Source organism: Sminthopsis crassicaudata, chromosome 3, assembly GCF_048593235.1.
Source record: "Sminthopsis crassicaudata isolate SCR6 chromosome 3, ASM4859323v1, whole genome shotgun sequence".
Lineage (NCBI taxonomy): Eukaryota > Metazoa > Chordata > Mammalia > Dasyuromorphia > Dasyuridae > Sminthopsis > Sminthopsis crassicaudata.
Window position 1 is genome coordinate 121,355,878 of NC_133619.1, and position 22,952 is coordinate 121,378,829.

Here is a 22,952-nt window from a genome sequence, read left to right on the forward strand (position 1 = left end):
TTTTTTTATATGTAGTCTAAAGCACAGTTACTAGTGCAGAGTAAGCACTCATAAATGCCTATTATTACTGATTATACAAAATAGCCCAAACCATAACTCTTCCCTTTACTTTCCTATTTAAATAAATCTAGTCATCCAGTGCTTGAAATCTGAGCAGTAGCACCACCATCTTTTAAGTTTTCCACATTCTACACTAGTTGTAACAAGTACAAAGGCACACAATAATCCAGTAAGAATTTTCAAGAAGAGAAGCTTTACTTCAAGATTCTTACATTCTTTTTTCTTGCAAATCATTATAGTATTTGCTTTTAAAATTCAAGCTTAATTGTATGTACTTTAAATTGTAAAGATTCCTTGTAAAGGTAAATGTCTAAAGTTTCAGCTGTATATATAAAATTAAATGCAAGAGAAATAAGTTACATACCTTGGGAATAGCTGCAGCTACTGGTCCTATGTAGGCTATTATAAGAGGAAGCAGCATGGAAAAGAGACTGGAAGAACTAAGCAATTCTGGAATGTCATCAGCTAAAAGAATATTAAAATAATCTTTAGTACATAATACACATACACACAATGTGTGTATATATGTATGTTTTATATATGTATATATATGCAATAGATTTATAATAGAGCATATATATGTGATATGTGTGTGTGTGTATGTATGTTAAAATGCTATCACCCCTACCTCCCATTTATCTCTCTTGAAAAATGCTTTAGAAACTAGAAAGAAACAAAAATGGTCATGAGGATAAGATTTGTCTGAAGTATAAAACAATTTTGGGGCCAGATATGTAGCTCCATCTTTTGCTTTACAATTATTAAGAGAGAAGATAAAGCAATTACTCAAGTCATTTAAGATATAGGATTTATTTCCTTCAGGATTGAGTGAGAAAGTATCAATTACATCAAAGGTATAGGCAATGATTCTATTTGATTTTGCACAGGTCAAATACATATTGGGGAATCCCTATTTGAAAAATAACAGTCTACTATTCTGTATAAGAAGAAATTAATGAGACAAAATATGAAAATTAAAAAAAAAGTAATCTTACCATCTACAGCAAGAGCTCTATGCAGGAGGTCTTTAGCTGCTCGAACAACAGTGCTCACAACCGAAAGAGCTCTACTACAGTTTTTATCTTCTTCATTAGCTTTACTCAAAAGTTGGGACTGCAAATCTCCATCATATTCACTCCTATATATTTGAAGTAAAAGAAAGACCATTAAATAAGACCTTTCCTCCCCTAAAAAAAAAAAAGCATGTCCATTGCAATCATGGCTCTCTAGAAACACATTTTGTTAGCAGATCCTAACTGACAGTCTGGAATTCAAACTGTCTCAAGCTGTTGCTAAATAGTGGCTGAACATAAGCAGTTACCCAGCAAGTAACATAATTTTACCATAGGATATGAAAGAGTCTAAATTGTCTTGAACAGAAAAAGAAAATGCATAAGGATCTTTCCCTCCTTTATCTGGGTGGTGAGTAGAAGAGTATGATAAGTTTTGTGACAAGTTATTTGCTCAATTAGTTTAGACAGAGGACATGCAAACTAGCATCTATGGCATATAGAAAGAAAAATGCCAGTTCATTAACAATTAAGTTAGTCCAAAGAAATCTGATAGTAGTACGTCCTGTCACATTGGTGTATCAATAAATGTTTACAGGGTAAGTAATTTATTTTGGTCCATTATTTACCTAGAAATATCTCTATAATTTAATTTTTGAACTTAATTGTTAATTGATGGTCTTACATTTCTGATAAATATAATGTAGGAAATTAACAAATAAATCAGCAAAAACTTGATTTGAATAAAAAGCTGTTTCTGATGCTTGCTCAATCATAGCAAATACCTTGCTGTTATACCAACAAGAGCAAGAAATCACTAGCTGGTGGTAGCAAATTGCAAATTCAGTTTTACTTTTAAAAAATTGCTAAGAACAAATATTGTTTAAAAATTGAATCCACAAAATTTAAGGGAAATAAATACTACTCACCATCCTCAACAATAATATTCAAAGTTGTCATATGCTACCTGACACTATTAACCAGTTTAATGCAAACATTTCAGGTGAAAAAAAAAATGTTCTGGGGACAAGGATTATTTTAGAAACAAAGTTACCCAACTCCTACAATTGGAGGCAATTGCCTTGCTCTCTTAGGATAGGAGAACTGGAAAAAGAGATACATAGGCCCCAAGGCTGCAACTAGAATATGGTTTCACCATTGTCTGGTTCTCTCTATTTTCATAAACTGGTGTGGCATAAGATGGCACAATAATAGCCTAAATAAATATGCCATATCATTTTGCTTTGGAACTCTCCACCTGAAAGAAGGCTAGAAACTCTACATGAGAACATAGAGAGGAAATCACCCAGGAGTCACATGCCATTCCAGCTTTCACAAGTCACTAGCCTAGTGTCTGCTTCTCTACCTCCACTGCCTCACAATAGTCTCTTTTACCTTGTTCCCTTCCTTCAAAGTAATCTGAAAAAAAAAATATAGCATTGAATCAAAATTCTTTCAGTTTTTCTTCATAGCCCAGAGAGAGAAACCAAGGCAAGACGCTGGTTGTTCCATCAAAACAACATTTCCTCATTCTCACTTTTTGGACAAATGTTATACATTACTGGATAAACTAAGATGTTCCATAAAAACCTACAAAAACACAGGAGTGAGTAATCTTGTCGATGATAATAACAACCCTTTCATTTCCTAGCAATACAAAGCTCTCATGAAAAAAATCTTCAGAGTCATCTAGAACAATTACTTCATTCTGGAAAGCTATGAGACTTTTCCAGGGTGGCTGAGATACTATCACCAGGTGAATCCCTTGAGTTTGCAGCAGACTCCAGAGCTAATTTCCAAGGCTAAGCTAGATGGATACATTTCATCTCCACCAGCCTTTCATCAGAGGCCTCTGCTATACCCATATCCTCCTGAGCTTCCTAGCATTGGAGCAGAGAAGGAAACTGATTCATTAGCTTCTTCTCATGGAAGAATGCAAAAGCTCAGAGAGGACAGAAAACATGGGCCAGATTACAATAGATATGATATGTAGGTTACAGGACCAATCACATAATAAGTACTTGTTAAAGTATCTATTCTATACCGGGCACTACGCTCAGCACTGGGAATTCACTGACAAAAATGAGATCGTCTCTGTCCACAAGGAACTAATATTCTAAAAGGGGATAAAACTTACAGACAAAAGTATATATGTAATACACATATAGTTGAAGGCAGTTTGGGAAAAAGTACACTAATGGACAGGGGAAATTATGGAAAGATTTCATGTAATAAGTGATTATTGATATGAGACTGAAGTCAACCAAGGATTTTGAGAAGAGGAAGCAAATTCCAGATGGGGTGTCAGCCAGTGGAAAGACATATAGAGGAGAGAAGGGAGTGTCACTTGTACCCAACAGCAGTTAGGATAAGATGGCTGGATCATAAGATTTGAGACTCTCACATTTTAAAAATGGAGAATTAAGGTTTAAAGAGCTTAAGTGACTTCCCAAAGTCTTGGGGTCAAAGATAAGAAGGTACCTAAATCTTATATAGGTTACAACAAATAAGAAGCCTTCAGCCTTCTTACCACCTTCTACATTGTCCTCCTGAACGATCATCCAATATTGTAGCAGGGTTTTGTTATTTATGAAAGGGTATGGTTGGATATGGTCTAGAGCCCAGCTTCTTAAACTGTGATTTGCAGTCCCCTATGGGATCTTTTAACTGAATATGGGAATCATGAAATTATGATTATCAGTAAATATCTGATTTATAAACCTATTTTATATACCTATTTACCTGGGATTATGTAAAAGTTTCTTGTGCAAAAAGGTGTCACAAGTGGAAAAAGTTTTAAGAAGCACTGGTGTTGAGCTATACACATACAATGAAGATGATTTTAGATATTTAACAACAGCCTGAAGCATTCATACTTGAAGAAAATATTAACTTAAAATGAAAAAAAACTCAAAAAATGAAGTCACAATAAATGCTGTCTTTAAATTTATTAAGTAACCAAGAGTGTGCTAGGTATTAAGAATGATAAAGAAAGCATAACATCTAATTTGAAGGTGTCTACACGGACAAGGTGCTATATACTCCAAAGAATAGGACAAAGTATTGATAGGGCTCATGAAAGAAAAAAATTAAAACTGAGTTATAACTATCTGTGATGAGACTTTCACCTTACAGGTAAATGTATTAGCTCTTTTTATTAAAAACACAATACCTACCTATAGTATAGAATCTGTGGAATTTGCCCTCTTGTTTGGTTTGTGCCATTACTACTTAAACTACATGTACTGAATGTAAATGTTACACCATCAGGACATTGGACTGTGGTCATTCCTCCATCTCCATTGGCTGTACGACTTCCATAATTCCTTAAACGAACTGCATATTTCACATTTTCCTTTAAAATAAGTGATGCAAACAATGTTAATATGCACTTATAATTTACATGTGACACACCCTAAATAAAGTAAATTACACCATAATTTTTTTCTCAAGCCAAAAAGTAAAAAAATGACTATGTCTCAGTCACTAAGCTAAGCACTGAAGATACACTGTTCAAAACAAACAAAAAAAAACAGTCCTCAATCTTAAGGATGCCATAGCCTAATGGGGATGAAATATGTAAATGATTACTTACAAACAAAAAATATAAAGGATAAATTGGAGATAATTAACAGGGAAAGTTTAAATAAATTTACTTTGAATTTTTACTTTGGCTTATTCATGAACACTATGATTAAGCAAAAATAGTTTCACAAAAGACTGTAGGGATGATGTCTTCACTAATATTAATTTATGTGATATAAATCTGTTGTAATATGGGATGGAGATCTAACCCAGACCTGCAGAATGGATGTCTTTGTGTGAGAGGATGGTAAGAGGAGACTGAGAGGCCATTGCTGTGCTCTAACCTCTCTGACTGAGAGACCATTGCGTTGTCTGATCTCTCTCCTCTTCCCTCTGCCTCCAATTTATTTTCCCACTCAGCAATATCTGTGTCAGCAAAGGCTGCTGTGCAATACCTTCAAATGTTATGATCCACAGCTGTGGAGACTTTCAGAGAATTGACCTGCCCCTTAACATAAATCCATGGAAGGGAAGATAGAAACCAAAATCCCTTTCATAGAGTCTAAATTTGATATGCAAAGTATATATTTCTGCCCTATAGGTAAATCCTAGTATCTTTTTTTGATAATTCTTTCAAGATCAAAAATAAATTATTAACAGCATAAAAAATTACATTCAATGATAATAAGCTTTAGCATTTTCAACACTTAAGTGTGGCTTAAGACTTTGATGTTTTAAATTTATAGGTGATAATAAGATACTCACTATGGTTATTGTATAATTTATATCTATTTTCACACAAAGCCAAAAAAAATGATGAGCCTTTTGTACCAAGATACAACATGATAAACAGGTTATTTTCAGATAGAGGATAGATTAGGATCAGCTATGTCAATGAAAATTCATAAAATCTTTTCATTATCTTGAAAGCAATCAAATATGTACTTTTTCCCCTCTTTAAAGCATCATCATCCATTATTAAGAAAATATTTTTTTCAGCTTACTTTTAAAGGAACAACTTTATCAAGTCTGATTTCAGCTATATCACTAGGAGAATCATCAGTTGTATAAGTTCCTTTGACTAATTCCAAGGATGTCCATCTGTGCGAGTGAGTTGAATCTCCTGCATGTTCACTCTATTTGAAAAAAAAAAAAAAAAAATACATGTTAAAAGTTCCAAAATGTGCAATTATGAAAAGTTCTATAATTCTTAGCTGACAAAATTTTTAACAACCTACAACAATATTTATTTCATTGTTGATCTTAAAACATGACATTATATGAAAGCACACTTTTATTCTACAAATACCACAGCTGCTTCTTCCTTCACATTATACAACTTTGCCCCCTCTACATAGGACCAAAAGATAATTGTATTTTAATATAATTTCTTTCTTTTGTAATCTCACATATTTTATTTTATTCATTTAAAAACATTAGTCTGAGTAGACAGGTTTTATCAAAATGCCAAAAGGGTCCATGAAATAAAAAAGTTTAGAATCTCTGCTCTAATTAAATGTCTACTCAAAGGAAGAATACTTTCTACAATGTGCCAGAAGGGACCCAAACACATAAATGTGTTTCTAAAATACAACACACAAAATTATTTGTCTACCAAAATACTGATATACTTAGAATCACATATTATGAGAAAATTATACTCAATAGCAAAAAAGCTTCAGCACTTAACATTTAAGATTATTTTTAATCTATGAGAAATTATACATATTTTAAGACTAAAAATAGTTCTCCAATGACTAAATGCACTGTAATTACTTAAATGACTATCTCTTAATAAAATTAACAATTTAAGTTCAACATTTCTCAAATACAAGAGAGAAAATTCTATCCTGTTCTCTTCTAATTCTATCCTCTTCTCTCTCTCTATCCATGGAATAGATTCCATTCGTATTTGTCTTAATAAATGTTATCTAGCTTCCATCTGAGCACCTCTGGGATTGCGAGTCTTAAGAAAGCCATCCTATTTGTAGAAAGATTAAATGTGAGTAAAACATTTTTTTTTAAACATAGAAATTTGTCATCTTTTAATTATTGTTCATGGGTTCTAATTCTGTTTCCCAAGGAAAATAAATTTAATGCCTTTTCCAGATACTAACTCTTCAAAATGTAAAATATCTATTAAACCAATAACAGTGTAATAGTAACTCAATAGCAGTACTTACATCATCAACCAAGACTTCTAATTCATATTCATGAATTCCTCCTCCTCCATAGACAGAAAAGCCAACCACAACTATACCAGGTTTGTCTACAGAAAAACAGATTGCATCAGGAGACCCATTTCCAGTATTCCAACTTCTTCCTTGACTTGTTTTAGTAAATCGGTTAGCACTGGATTTGACAGAATGAAGAGAATTAAGTCCATCAACCTGTTAAAATGTAAAAGAAAGTATTAATAATTTCATAGTACTAGGCAGAAATATTTTATCCAAGTAAAATTTATCTGAAAGTTTCTAGACAATAGACTAATATACAAATATATATTACCTAATGTTAATTGGTTCCCCCCCCAAAAAAAATTCTAGGACAAATGATATAGGAAGAAATTAGTCAACAAAAAAGTCTTTTATGAAAGGGAGGTCAATTAAATGAGTTTCACAAGTTCATGCTTAAATTTGGTTATAAAATATTACTGAAATAATGAAATGGTGTGAGGTGAGACAATATTATTGAATCTATATATCTTATCCAAAAGAACTACAAGGACAATTCAGATTTTAGCATTACAAGTGTAACCACTAGAAAATGTTTTTCTATTAAAATCTTATAATTTTCTCATTTAAATTTTTTTTTTTTTTTAAAACAGCATGTTCTCCGAGTTTTGTTCAAATTCATATACTTGATGATTGACTTTCTGGAAGGGAGTATATGTGAGACATAGGAAGTGGGAAAATCTGCCATTTCATCACTGTGGGAATCTTCCTATATTACTGCAGATCAAGAACTAGTCAAGAGGACCTTATAGCACCAAAATATATTCACTTAAGGAGCAAACAGTTTCAACAAAATAGAAAAAAAGCAAGATACAATGATAACTATTTTATATTTACTTAAATGACGGGAAAACATTGTTTGCTGTAAGAATGCCAGCAAGGAATACCAATTATTTTAACAACTATATGTAATGTATAATTTGAAGTAAGAATCAAAGAAAATGGTTTTTGTTTATAGGGTATTAAAATAGTTAAACTTGCTTCTAATCCAGGTTGGTCTTAAAAGATTCAAGAGAAGTAAACAGAAGAATTTGTGGTTGGACTAATTAAAAAAGGCCTTCCACGAATACTATTGAGTTATTTGCTGAATGTGGATTGCAGCAAAATATTTCACCTTTTTTTGTTATTGTTTGTGTTCTTGAGATTTTTTTATTTTTTGGTCTGACTTTTCTTGCACAACATGACAAATATGAAAATATGTTTAAAAGAATTACATGCATTTAACCTATATCAGATTGACTGCTGCCTTAGGGAGGTGAAGGCAAAAGAGAGAAGTAGAAAAATCTAGAACATGTAGTATTACAAAAATGAAATTTTAAAAACATATATTTGGAAAAAAAATACTATTAAAAAAAAAAAAAAAGAATGGTTTGGGACCCAAAGGGTATAACTATAACTTTTTTTTTTTTTTTTAATTTTGAAGATTACCCTTGGTTAGAAATATAAACTCCTTAGGCACAACTAGACGGTTAACTATTTAACAATTTATTAAATGTATCCTTGGAACTCACTCAGAGACATAATAGTATATGATAACATTAAAAAACTAATTATTTGAATTTGAAATATTGCGGGTGAGAGAAACTGGGATGCTCCTGATCCATAGCCATCCATACTCAGAATAAATTTCAGAAAAGAATGTTTCCCCAAAATTCTAAGGCCCTGCAATTCATTTGGAGTGTCAATTATAGGGCAGTACACTGGGCCAGAATGTTTTTCTAGAGCAATCTGGATTGAAGTAGAGAGAAGGGAAAAGTCACGATAGTTTATCTGTGGGGGAGAAAAAAAGTAGGAGAAGAGTAGTCTATTGAAAACAACTAGAAAAATGTACCAAGACAAGAAGAAATGATAATAAAAAATAAATTCTGTAAAGTTTTAAAATTCTGTAAACTGCCTACCACAAAAAGTTCCCAACAAGAAATTTAGTAACTAAGGAGACAGAATACTTGGTAGTTTTAAAATACTATATATTTTTAATAACCCATGTAGTTAATACTCTTATTTTTAAGAGGCATATCAATTCTGTGAATATTTGATGACAGTTAATGTCCTTCCAAGTCTTCTCTTCAAATGGTAATTGACATTTAGTAAATCATTATTGGGCGGAAAATTGACTATTCATTATAGAGATAAGGAAACTGAGCAAGAAAAAAGTAAAATGACTTGACCATGGACACAAAGCCAGTAAGAGGAAAAGCCGGGGCTAAAGAGATAGATCCTTGCATTTTATCCTCTAATTTATTGTTTTTCTACTATTATCACACTTTGTTTTCATCAAAAATGCTGTTGTGATTGTAAAATAATCTAGGATTTTGAGCTGTGTGAGCCTTGATTTCCCAACTAAGAGTTACTTTGTACTGCTGTCTTAAAAAAACAAACAAACAACAACAAAAAAAAAAAAAACCTTAAAATTTGGCAGAAAGGGATGGATTTGCCAGGAGACTATGTTCAAATTATTTATAAAGGAAGAATAGAAGAAAACTTTTGTCAATTTTCTTTAAATTGTATGAATATTTTTATTTGAAATTACATTTAAATAAAAATTTTATGGTTTATTTAAAAGCAACACATATAAAACTAAATGACACAATCATTACCTCAGATCCAAGGGCCGATGCTGTAAGTTCACTCACAATACTAGCAAGTAGCCCGCAAGTATTAGAGACTAGATGGGAAGAGAAGAGTTCATTTTCTCGTCTTAGACTATTTCTCACAGGTAACACAACAATAACTAGCATCTTCTCCAGAACTTCACGAAAGCTTGTCATTCCAGAGATATTCTCCTCACTCTATTATTAGAGAAAGATAAAACAGAATATATCGAAATGCTGCCTTAGTTTCCTCTAAATAAGCATACATTCAGAATGATTTGGTTTTAAAGATTATGTTTTAAAAATTCAGTGTCTAAACTCATTTATTCTTTTGACTTTTTTTTTTTTTTTTGCTGAGGCAATTGGGGCTAAGTGACTTGCCCAGGGTCACACAGCTAGGAAGTGTTAAGTGTCCGAGGCTGGATTTGAAATCAGGTCCTCCTGACTCCAGGGCCGATGCTCTATCCACTGCGCCATCTAGCTGCCCTTGATCACTCTTTTACAGTCTTTCATTTCTGTAATAAAAGCAGTTCACTTTTAAAATTTACTCTAAACTTGCCCCATGACAATTCTAAGATGAGTTGTGCAAGTATTATTCCAATTTTAGTGGTAAAGAGACTTTAGACATTTAAGGGAGAAAGGTAAATTGGCTTCCCAAGGACACAAATCTAATTAAATGTCAGCGAGGACTCTAAACAAGATCTGATTTCAAGGGCTTTCTGTTCTTTATTTTAACAAGGAATGGATATCTATTCTATTTCATATACAAGAAAATAAAAATTTGAAACTATGAAAGAAGTTGTACATAATTTCACACTAGTTTGCCGGGCCAAGTCTTAGCTTTGATCTTGCAATTCCCAGCAATGGAACCTTTCTTCCTCCCCAGACACCACTGGTGTATTTCACTGTGTAATGCTGTCAAAACACCTTGATGCATTGTTATGACACAGTGCCTTGCACAAAGCAAACATTTAGCTAACTGAATTGAACTACTTTAATATCTCTATTATTATAAAGCAATTAACTATGCACAACTTAATTAAAAAGCACTAATATTTATAGGAATATAATAGGAATATTTATTCCTATATTTTTTGTTTATATATCTAAGATGCCCAGAACAGTAAAAAAACAACAAAAAAACCCATTTAAATCAAAATTATGGTTTATGCATATTGATTTTTTTATTATAGCTTTTTATTTACAAGATAGATGCATGGGTAATTTTTCAGCATTGACAATTGCGAAACTTTTTGTTATACTTTTTCCCCTCCTTTCCCCAACCTTCTCCCTTAGATGGCAGGTTGACCAATATATGTTATCGTATATGTTAAATACAATATATGTATATATGTCTATACAGTTATTTTATGCATATTAATTAAAGGACAAATATAATCAATTCATTTAGAATGAATCATTTGAGGGTATGGCTAAGCCATATTTAAGACTAAGAAAGTTATAGCAGTCATAATAATAACTTCATTAAGCTTTCTGATATATTTTAACACAGATCATAATGAACTAAAAATAAATTAATGATTATTTGTATCAAAATCTTCATAATTATGATTTTGTGTATATTACACATCACATTTTCTATATTATAAAACTGAAGAAATCATTAAAAATACGAAGATTTTGCAATATTTTCTCTTTCTATAAAAAAATCATAAAATAAAAACTAAAGATTTTCAGAAAAGTAATCTTAAATATAATTTTCTTTTTTGGAGTATTTAAGTAAATACTGACTTTAACATATTAGTCTTCTCTTCTGAAAATAATGTCAAGGCTCAGATTTCCCCATGATAATTGCCTTACCCTATTAAAATGGATATTTAATGATCTGGAGAAGTTGTAGCAAAATTAAGCTTGTCCAACAGATATACAAGTGAGAATTCTCCTTAAAGTAGGTTAATCTTGTGAGAATTAGCAAAGAAAATTAACATTTGGTACTAGATTAGAACGAACAACATATCCTTACCTTTCATTTCTTAAGTAAAGATAAAAGTAACAAATAAAGCCAAGTTAAAATTTCATTTCCCTGGAAAAATAACAAGAAATACTTCAAAATAAATTCTGACCTGACTGAGTTTTTCCATGTGTGCTACCAACAGAGGAAACCGGTGAGCCAGGGCAGAGTCATTTTCAGTGCTGACTTGTTTAACAATGGATCGAAGTAATACTTCTCCATCATAGGCAATGGGAAAGATAGAGGTTAACTTCACAGATGTGTGACATAAAGCTGACATAACAGCTGCAAGCAGTCGGCTACTTGATGTCTTGAAATTTGCCTCTTGGATATCCTTTGAAAAAAGACCCAAATCTCAACCCAAAATAAATGAGTATAAATTCCAAGCCTTCTGAGGCATAAGAATTAAATAAATATAGATCAATGACAATACTTTTGGAATTAGACATAACTTCACTGAAATTCAGTGCTACTTTTGCTATGAAGTTCTATAAGAATATTAATATTTAAAACCAAAGGTTTTTGTGAAGATCAGTTACTGATTCTACAGAGTATAAAGAATATTGAACAAGTTACATTCAGAGATACTTCCTTCTAGCTTCAGTTATTATACACACATATAGTTTAGAGTTGCTATTGGCTAGTCTTTTTCAGAACTATCTGAAAAAAAAGATTATTTTAATACTAGTGGCAATTTTCTGTCCTTTATATTTGTGTCATATGTGAACAAGCATTAAAATTTTTCTCCTAATCTTGGTTTATCTAACTAACTAGCAAACAGGGTAAATCAGAAACTCCTTGCCTTTACAACTTTATAACACTATTCAATTACTTCATGTTAGTCATTCAGAAAAGTGGGTAACAAATTATAAAATTAGAATGTATTAGAGGCAAATCTTGATGTGATGTATAAATTATAAATAAAATGTGATGTGCTAAAATGGTTATAAAGCAAAATTCTATACTTTAAAATTCACTTTTGATACTAATCTCATGCCTCTCCTAGCCCTCTTCTAGGTACCACTATATTCATTTAGAAAATAGAAAATTCTATTTTATTAGACATGGCAGTTTAACCATGTAAGTGAATGAGTATAGCTAGTGAGCTATTTGGTACTGAGCTGTAAAGTACACAAGAAGTCACAAATTTGTTGGGAGTTTGATATTACCTTCAGAGGATTAAGAGACTTAACTAGCTTTTGTAATGAGGCCTTTGGTTACTGTGTAGTACAAGGAATCCTACAATTGGATAATAAAGAGGACTATTTAATAAACTTCTAAATTTATTATTCGAAACTACAATTCTTCTACAGGATAGTTTATTTTCTGCTTCTGCAAGTTTTCCAGATATTGCCTATTCCTGGAATCCCTGAACTCTTCACTTCTGATTCTTAAACCTCTAGATACCTAGAAAATAAATCTTAAGAACTTCTTCTAATTAGAAGCCTTTCCTGATTTCCTTAGTTGTGTTTTCCTTGCAAAATTACTGTGTATTTATTTCAAGAACAGCATGATAGAACCTATCTATGGAACTTTCAAATTCCCCTTATAAAATATAAGCTCCTTGTAGGCAGGGATTATTTTACATCTTTTGCATTGGTATCCCTGCACGTCATATACATTGCTAGGCCCAGAGAAGTCATTTAATAAAACTGTTATGATGTGACTGGTGTCAACTAATCCATATAAAAAATATCAAACATCTATATGAATCTGAAATTTTATCTGGTGTTATTAACCAGCTTTGCATTCTATTTCTATTGAATTAACATATAATTTAAAACAGGAAAATTTCTACCATTGTATTGTGGCACTTAACATACCTGATCCAAACAATTCAAGAGATCACAAAGGCAAGCCCACTGCAGGGCAGGGGTTGGGTAGAAAGAATGAAAGCAGGCTGTGAAGGTGTTATGACATTCCTGAAGGACAGCCTCCAGAAGACTCAATGGCTGACTGAGATATCCTTGGGGATCATTATCCAACTTGACCATGCAGTGATCAACTCCTTCAGATAAAATTTTTCGTAGCAAAGTTCTGGTTTTTCCAATACACTCTGCTAATTTACTTGTTTCTTCTACAACTGCTTTGGCAGTAGCTATAAGGTTACAAAATGAAGTATAAACATAGTAACAATAATAAACTAAAAACTCCTCTTAAAATGCACAGCATATACTCTATTCTGTATCTAAAATCACAAATATCTATAAACAGAAAAACAAGTTATACTTTGCTTATAAAACAAAATTAAATTCTTTTGCTTATATTAAATACAAATAAAATATCAGTCACTCAAAAACTTGAAGTTACTATAATAATTTTAATTTGAAATAACTTGATTTTAAAATTATAACCTATTTCTCTAAAATTAATACACTAGGCCAATAAAACAACATATGTACCTAGAGTACTTCATTAGAACCTGATATATATAAATATATATATATTTTTAATGGAAGGCAATGTTACCAATTACTTATGCTCAGATATCTGGATCTATGTTAATGAATCAGGACATAACAGTAAAGAAGAATTCTATTACAATAGAACAATAGAAATAACAATTTCAAATGAAGAAAAATTTTAACAATTATTAATGATGTACTTAAAGTGTACAGATTTTTTTCCTGATAAAATTTACATCATACCTGACATAGGGTAAATCTCACAGGTATAGACACGTAACAGCCTTAGACAACAAGTACCCACAAAACGCAATCTTTCTAAATCAAGAAGAGTAGCAGTATACTGGAATCCTTTTAATCCCCGAAGTTCTTCTACTCCTAAAACTAATGTAGTCCAACTCCAGTGAAGAATGCTCAATAATGACTCAAAGCATTCCTAGTTAAAAATAGGAAAGTTTAAAGCATTATTAGTTCAATAGATAATAGATTGAAATACATAAATATTTAGGTAAAGTTGATAATCAGTCTCAGGATTTCACTTACCTGAGAATACTTTTTAAAAACCAAACATTTCAAAGTGCTTTTATTTATCAAAAAACAAAAAAACAAAAACAAAAACAAAAACAAAAAAACACACAAAAAACCAGCAGGATCATACAAAAAAACCCCAAAAAACAAAAAACAAAAAAACAAAACCTGAGGAAAAAGTTTAACTGTTTCACTACATTAACCAAAAGAACATATTTCTAGAGACAACATGGTATGGAAATAGAAAGCTAGGCTTGAAACCAAGAAAATCTAGCTTTAACAGCCATTTCTGACACAAGCTGATTGTGTGACTCTGAATAAGTGAACCTCTCATTGCTTGAGACAACTCTAGTTGCAAAGAAGATGCTTATTTACACTGGTAAAATTTCCTAGACCTAAAGAATTCCTTAGGTCAAAGAAACAGATCCAGTACCTATAGTTGTTTTATTTTTATACAAATATAGATAGCTTTTAAAATAATTTTCAAGTATCACATCACATAAAAATATTCCTCCCACAACGCAATTTTCCCCATTGGAGTTTCAATATATTACAGGTCAGCAGAAGAAATGAAATGGTAATTTTTTGGGGAAATTTGCAGATGTGGCAGACAAGTAGGCTAGCAGATGACAGAAAAATTTTAGAAACTCTGAAATGCCAAAAACATATATAGGATTATATAATATCAATATACTTTATCTTTTAATACCATAATAATTTAGACTTCTCTGCTATGGAGGATCAAAAAGTCTTATGCAGATTTTTCCAGACTGCAGGAGCGTCCTGCCCCTGATAATGTGAAAGGGATGACTGAATAAAATTTAGCTATTAATATAATGGTATATTTACTTGGGGGAAAAAACTAACAAACTCTTCATTCCATTAATTGAAGACAAAAGAAAAATGAAATGAATACTGATAATAGATATTCAATGAAAAAATGGAGAATATTATCAAAAGAATTTGAAGTTCTGTTAGTGAATTTCTCAAGTATTAAAAGTTTATTTTAATTTAACTGTATCTGAAAAACTTAATTTTCAAAAATAATTTTAAAGACTATTTTGTACTTTCATAAACTACTTATGCATTAATAAATTACTATACTAGTTAACACTTATGTAATCCTTACTATGTGCCAGGAATTGTGTTAAGTGTAACATTTATCTTAACTGATATTCACAACTATCCTGGGTGGTAGCTGTTATTACAACCTCCATTTTACACGACTAAGGTAACTGAGACAGGCAGAGGTGAAATGACTTGTTCAGGGTCACATAGCTAGTCAGTGTCAGTTTTGCCAAATTTGAACTTGGGTTTTCCAAACTCCAGACCCACTATACCCACTGTGATATCAGCTACCTCTAAGAAGAGAACAGTTTGAGGCAATATGTAACAGCTGAAGGAACCACAGTAAGCATTCAGATTTGATGCTTCTTGTAAGTCATGCAGCCTCTAGGACTTGTTTCTGTAAAACTGTAAAATTTCTTCCTCTGTAAAATTCCAAGCATTCTAACCTTGCTGTGTTGTTGTGAGAAAAGAATGAGATACATACTAAGCAGTACATAAAAGAAACCAATTAGCAGTAACATTAAGCTAACCTTCTAAGTAGAGGAAAAACATTGCTATAATAATGAAGGTCTAGTCAAACCTTGAAGAGCTATAGAAACATAAGCTAGAAACACTAGTAAGAGGAGCAGACAACAAAGTCACAAAAAACAACAAGCATCATAGGTTCTATTAGCACAAATTTATTAGCTACTGGGCTGGCAACATGATTAATAAGAAGCAATATTAAGTTTAACCCTATACCAAAATGGCTAATAAAGATCCCAGATCATAATGAATTAGATCCATTTTGCTTTATAATTTATCTATTTAATCTGATAAGATCTTCTAGAACAACTCTTACTCAAATGGAAATCTATATGCTTAAAAAATATGATTACAGACCTTAAACATGAGTTTTGGAATCTTCATGACCAAATTATATCTATAAAGGTACTTCAAGGTCATAATCCTTAAGAAAGCAAATTTTTTTTTCCTCTTTTTAAACCAACTTTTCAACTTCTTTCAACACACTAATATTAATCATATCACATTTTGATGACAATGCTCTAAAATTAGATAAAATCTGAGTTCACTAAGCCAAATTGAGAATTTATTATTACATGGTGTTTATACACAGCAGAAATATAAACCTTTAAATAATAAAGTACAACATTTAGAAATGAACGTATGGGCTAGAATTGTCAAAATAGATAAGTTAGTTGGCTTACCGTGGAGACTGTTCTTGCAAAAGATCGCTTTAAAATGTGTACAGGTTCAGTGGTTTGCTGTTTACCCTTGGAAGCACTGCCATCACTGGTGGGGAGCCTGAAGAAAGGTAATATACAAAACTGATTTATATAAGGAAATGCAATAAATGAGTTTACATCATTTTTCTTTTAATATAATCAAGTAAAATTGTCTCCACATGTTTTAACTAAATGTCATGGTGAGTTATTTAAAAGATATTATGCTATCTACTAATTAGAAAAAAACTAAAAAATTTTAACATTAAAGCTGAGAATATACAGATCTTGCCTCATTTTACAGCAACCAACTCCTAAAAAAAAGGGACAAAAATATGTGCATATTTTGGTACCCATGGAATGTGAAATTGAATAAAGCATTTATGAAGTTCTTACTATGCACAAAGCTCTGAGGAAGCAAAGAAAAGTCAGACAGTCCCTATTCTACAGGTATTTACATTCTACTGGGAGAGAAAACACTTATGGAAAGTTCTAATTGTGACTAAGATAGAAATCCCCCCTGATCCTTAAGGTATAGCAGCAAAGTGGATGAAAATAGCTCTTCTTTAATGTCATCTCCACTTTTGAAAGGCCCAGAAGAAAGATTATATTATACTGAGCAGACATTTTAAAATGGATTTATGGGAATTCATTGATATGAACTATACAGGATGTTAGAAGACTGGAGTAAGTTGTAATCTTAAGTAGTGGAGGGGGTGTATATACTTATGACATCATTTTGGTAATTGATACATATCATGTGTGAAGAACCCTGCATGTCTTCATGCATGTGCACATTCATATATGTATATATGTAAACACAAATTTCTTAAAAACAACTTTTAAGCTGCAGAAATACAAAGTGTGCCCATTATATAATAAATACTAAAATATTTGATTTGATTGATGAAACAGATTTCCCATGATAGCTTATTTAAAAAAAATTTTTTTTAGAAAAAATTATCTTTGAGGTAATTCATAAATTTTAATTCAATAGATGGACATATAAAGATTTTTAAAAAAATATTTTTAGCACTAATTATTGTTATTATTATTATTATTATTTTTTTTTTCTGAGGCAATTGGGATTAAGTGACTTGCGCGGGGTCACATAGCTAGGAAATGTTAAGTGTCTGAGACCAGATCTGAACTCAGGTCCTGCTGACTTCAGGCCTGGTGCTCTATCTATTGTGCCACCTAGCTGCGCCTAGCACTGATTATTTTAAAGTAAAATTAATTTAAGCCAGAATATATCCTAAGAATCTATAACATTAATACAAACACATTGATTAAGGAATGATTCATTTTTCCACAAGCATAATAGAGAAAATATTAAACAAATGCCATAAAGTTGCCATGAAGAATCAAGACATACAAACGTCTTATCTTACTTGACCATTGTGTTGCTTTTTAATTTTAATTCAATATTACATTTTGTTGAAATAAGGAAATGCTTTATCTTTACCATGAAATATTTAACAAAAATATAAAACCTAGAGCAGATTAATCAGATCCTAAACATAAAGCTTTTTATTTAAAATAAATTTTTAATTTTTAAATATTTAAATATAATGTTTTCTCTTCATATTTGCCTATTATATATAAAAAGTTAGGAAAATTAACAAAATATAGTTTTAATCATAAAGATCTTAGTAGAAAAGAGATATTATTTAATATGCAAAAGAATTCAAGATGGTTATCAGTTTAAATTTAATCCTCATGTTGAGAATAATATACATCCTTTAAGATTTGCAAAGTATTATTAATTTGTAATATTGTTAGATTCTGATTAAAAACCCTAGAAAGTATGATTATTAATATCCTCATTTTGCAGATGAGGAAACAGAAGATCAAAGAGGTTCCTTTCTCAGCATCACAGGACAGGATTTGAACTTTGGTTCTTCTTGATTCCAAGTCCAGAATTCTATCCCCTGAAATCACCTAACTTTCTCTAATGTAAAAAAATGTATTGGAAAATAAAATCAAACACACAGAAATGCAATTGAAGTGTTTTTATATATAGGTCTACATTTCTCTTTACGTAGTAATACCTTCCTTGAATGCTTCAAAAATAATCAATAACCAAAATAATTTTCATTTTTAATCATACTCTGCATTTCAGAATACTCCTGAGTCTATTTTCAAGGGAGGGGAAAAATCATTTAAAATTAAAATATGTACAGTACCTGTACAATAATTGAGGTATCTGTCCCGCATTAACATCTGTACCATTGTTTGATTTCTTCGAACTCTTAAATTGAAAAAGTACCCTGAAGAAAAAGAAAAATACCAAAATTACAATACCTTATTTATTTAAAAAAAAAAAATCAATAAAATATATCAATATTCTTCTGAGAGTACTTAAAGCTGACCTTAAACCTAACTTACTGTACAAAGATAAGTCAGGAAGGAGGTCACACTGAATTTTAAAACTTGTCCTTAGACTTTTCTTGATGTCTTTACTCTTAAAGCACATTCTCTGATAAAATAATTAATGATACTTTAGACTTACCCATCATCTGTGGTAATAGAGGCCTGTCCATGAGATCCACAGTCACTGCTGGGTCCAGACACACGAGCCCATGCGACATACCACCAGCCAGCTTGTAGAAGAACTGGTTCATCAAACATCATGGCATATTTTTCTCTGAGAGAAATATTAGTCAGATAATGCCAAAATCTAAAGTTTGCTACTAAACCTATCTAAAGAAACCCAATTTAAATGAACCTCTTAAAACATACATAAAGAACCACTACATAGAATTCCCAATCCCTCTATTTTTGTCCTCCTACACTTTTGATTTCCTTCACAGGTTAATTGTATACTATTTCAAAGTCCAATTCTTTTTGTACAGCAAAATAATTGTATGGACATGTATACATATATTGTATTTAACTTATACTTTAACATATTTAACATGTATTGGTCAACCTGCCATCTGGGGGAGGGGATTGGAGGAAGGAGGGGAAAAATTGGAACAAAAGGTTTTGCAATTGTCAATGTTGAAAAATTACCTATGCATATAGCTGGCAAATAAAAAGCTATAATAAAAAAGTGGATTTTAAAAAGTTGTCAAAAAAAAAACATACATAAAAAGAAGTTATTCAACTTTGACTTGAAGATTTCTAGAGAAGGGAAAGTTCTCACTCTCTCTCTCTCTCTCTCACACACACACACACACACACACACACACACACACACACACACACACACATACAAAAAAAAACTATTCAATTCTGAAATAGTTCTAATTTTTAGAAAAAAATATTCTTGACCAAAATCTAAATTTGCTTTTCTTATTACATATAACAGTGCCAAATTCTGCTGAGTCAGACTGAATAAGTTAAAGTCTTTCTTTTTATTCAGTCTCAAAAACATTGGAAAATAACTATCATATATACACCTATACCATTCCCCCACTCCAAGATACTCATAAATCGTCTCCTGTAAAGGCTCAATGTCCCCAATTCCTTCAGCCAATTTCATGATATAAACAAAAGAAACATTCCTCCTCTTTACTAAGGTTAAGCTCTCATGTGCATCTTTATCTCATTCCCTCTTCTCTTTCTCTAGAAAAATGTCTCCTTATCAATCCTATTCTAACTAATCTTCATTCCCTTACTAGCAGTGGTTCTTTCCTTGCTGCCTACAAATATGTCTGTGTTCCCTATATTTAAAAAAAATCCTGTGATCTAACCATTGTTACTAGCTGTCACATCCTATATTTTCCTTCTCCTTTTCAGCTGAAATTATTTATACACATTTATATATTTATATTTGAATAATGGTCCATGGTCTTAAGAATCCCAATATAAAAGTTATATCTATTGAAATTTATTTCCTTCTAAATAAAAATTAACATTTAAATCTCTTTCTAGTCTTCTTACACCTTATATACTCTCCCCCAAATAATCTGTGTTCTAGTGGCACTGACCTCCTTGCAATTCCTTGAAGGTAACCCATCTATAAAGCATTTTTACTAGATCTCCCTTTCTTAATTTTCTTAGTTTCCTTCAGATACTAGCTAAAATTTCAGGATCTAGAGTAATGATCTTGATCCCATTAATTTTAGTGACTTTACCCTGTTGATTATTTCAAATTTATGTTGTACAGCTTGTTTGTACACAGTTGTTTACATGTTGTCTTTCCCACTAGACTGTGAGTTAAGTGAGAACAAGGACTTTCTTTTATCTTTCTTTGTATCTTTCTTTAACACTCAGCAAAGTGAAACACAGTAGGCACTTACTAAATGTTTATTGCTTGAAAAACATCTATTGCGACTTTTTTGGTTATATCTGAAGAAAATTAAATCTCACACAGATATGTAATTAGAAAAGTGAAGTTTTTTTTAAAGTAATGTACTAAGGTATGATTATGAAAATAATAATAATAATAATAATAATAATAATAATAATAATAATAATAATAATAATAATTTTCACATTTCAAATTCTCTGAAAGGGGCTACAGTTTTGGAAACTGCTGTTCCATACCAAAGTGTCTTAAACTTTTTCCACTTGCAATCGCATTTTGCCGTAAAATTTTTATGTGATACCAGGTACACAGGTATATAAAAACAGTTATAAAAATGAAACATTTAATGACAATAAATCATAATCTCTTGACCATCACATTTAGTTATGAAAACTCATGTGGACTTGTGAGCCACAGTTTAAAAAGCTGGGCTCTATACTATCTTGTTTGGTGATCTCTTCATCTCTGAACAGATGATTTCTCCAACTATATATTCAGATCTAATTTATCTTCTGACTCTAATTTCACATCACCAACTGTTTTTTTGAAATCTCAAACTGGGTATGTTGTTGGAATCTCAAACTCAATATGGTCAAACAGAATCATTATCTTCATTTAAAGTTTAAAAATTTCACCAAACCTTACTTCTTTTCCCAATTTCTTATTCCTCCCAAGCACCCAACTTATAGCCTCAGTGTTACCCTCGCTGCCTTAAACATACTTTGTTCACATGTACAATTCATTGTCAAGTTTTATTCCTTTCTATCTATTCATAAAGCCATTATATTGATGAAGGATCTTATCACTCCACAACTGAATTATTGCAATATATAGATGGTGGCTTTATGAGTAACAAATATTGTTTGTTACAAAAAGGGATTCATTTTCATTTACTTTTGATATGGCATTGGCTATTTAATTGAATATTTTAAAAATATATCTATTTTCTTTCTGACATTTATGAATAAAATATACTAAATATAATTTTAAATTTTCTGCTTAAAATGTTAAGCTTAAATATTTATCAGAAATTTAAAATAATTAAGAAGTTATTATAAAATTAGAGCTTATTAATCTCATTACATAATTTTAAAGTAGTTATAAAGACAATAAAAAATCAAGTACCTGGCAGCACAATCATATGCCAAGACATCAGTCTCTGCAAGAAGATCACCATCAGTTTCATGATCTCCTCCATCTGGACCCAATTCAAACAACTAAGAGAAAAGATAAATGTTGATTTTTATCTCAGCAGTCAGGCATTTGTATTCGAACTTTCATTCTTTATCTACTAAAAAGTCAAAATATGTTAAGCACTATGAAGGTAAAATTCAAGTAGAACCTGTTTGAGAAGCTTATATTTAAACTGAACAAGTCAACATGTCAAAATATCATATTAAAAAAAAAAACATTGAATTTTTATGATTTTTCTATTTTAATTTTTCTTATATGAGTAGACTTTTATTATTGAACAAACAATATCTAAAGGAGGTGAGAATCCTTTCTCAGCCTACTTCATCTTTGAGTATTTCCAAATGAGATAAAATCTATGGAAATAATTGATGTCATAAGCAAAGAGGCTTGACTAAAAAGTAATAGGCACATGTTCGATACCTAGAATGAAGAAGATGGAATGAGAAAAATGCTTACAAAGAGGCATGAAGTTGGCAATTAGAATTAGAGGTTGGTTAACACTTCCTAGCTGTGTGACCCTGGGCAAGTCACTTAACCCCAGCCTCAGGGGGAAAAAAAAAAAGAATTAGAGGTTGGGAAAATATTTTCTGTCAGGTGGCAAATAAGAAAAGAGGTCACAGTGATAATGACATAAGCAGTCTAGAAAACTAAAAATTAAAGTGAAGAGGTTGAACTTGATATAAGGATGAATTAACTGGTGGAATAACTTTTGAAAAGGAAAATAATATGAAAAATGATCTTACTTCTGTGAGTTGAAAGAAGGTAATTACAAGTAGGTTGCTTAAAAGAAATCTTTTTAAGGATTTCCTCAAATATAAAAGCAGCATAATATATTTTAATGATGGCATGCTAGAAAACTCTAGAAATACTTTACTAGGTTACAGTGA

General features: G+C 31.2%; 1 protein-coding gene across 4 annotated transcripts in view; it reads right to left on the minus strand.

Annotated features, from left to right (window-relative positions):
• The window catches only part of MYCBP2 (MYC binding protein 2), a 288,824-nt gene that overhangs the window by 133,744 nt on the left and 132,128 nt on the right, over positions 1-22,952 (minus strand). For all 4 annotated transcript variants that reach the window (XM_074299302.1, XM_074299303.1, XM_074299301.1 and 1 more), the window contains exons 27-39: positions 21,997-22,088; positions 19,129-19,263; positions 18,803-18,886; positions 16,602-16,698; positions 14,041-14,233; positions 13,216-13,490; positions 11,505-11,726; positions 9,427-9,618; positions 6,779-6,985; positions 5,600-5,731; positions 4,247-4,425; positions 1,056-1,198; positions 425-525 (exon numbers count right to left, since the gene is read on the minus strand). In XM_074299302.1, coding sequence (XP_074155403.1) covers positions 425-525; positions 1,056-1,198; positions 4,247-4,425; positions 5,600-5,731; positions 6,779-6,985; positions 9,427-9,618; positions 11,505-11,726; positions 13,216-13,490; positions 14,041-14,233; positions 16,602-16,698; positions 18,803-18,886; positions 19,129-19,263; positions 21,997-22,088 — 2,052 coding nt within the window. The remainder of the gene's footprint in view (positions 1-424; positions 526-1,055; positions 1,199-4,246; positions 4,426-5,599; positions 5,732-6,778; positions 6,986-9,426; positions 9,619-11,504; positions 11,727-13,215; positions 13,491-14,040; positions 14,234-16,601; positions 16,699-18,802; positions 18,887-19,128; positions 19,264-21,996; positions 22,089-22,952) is intronic.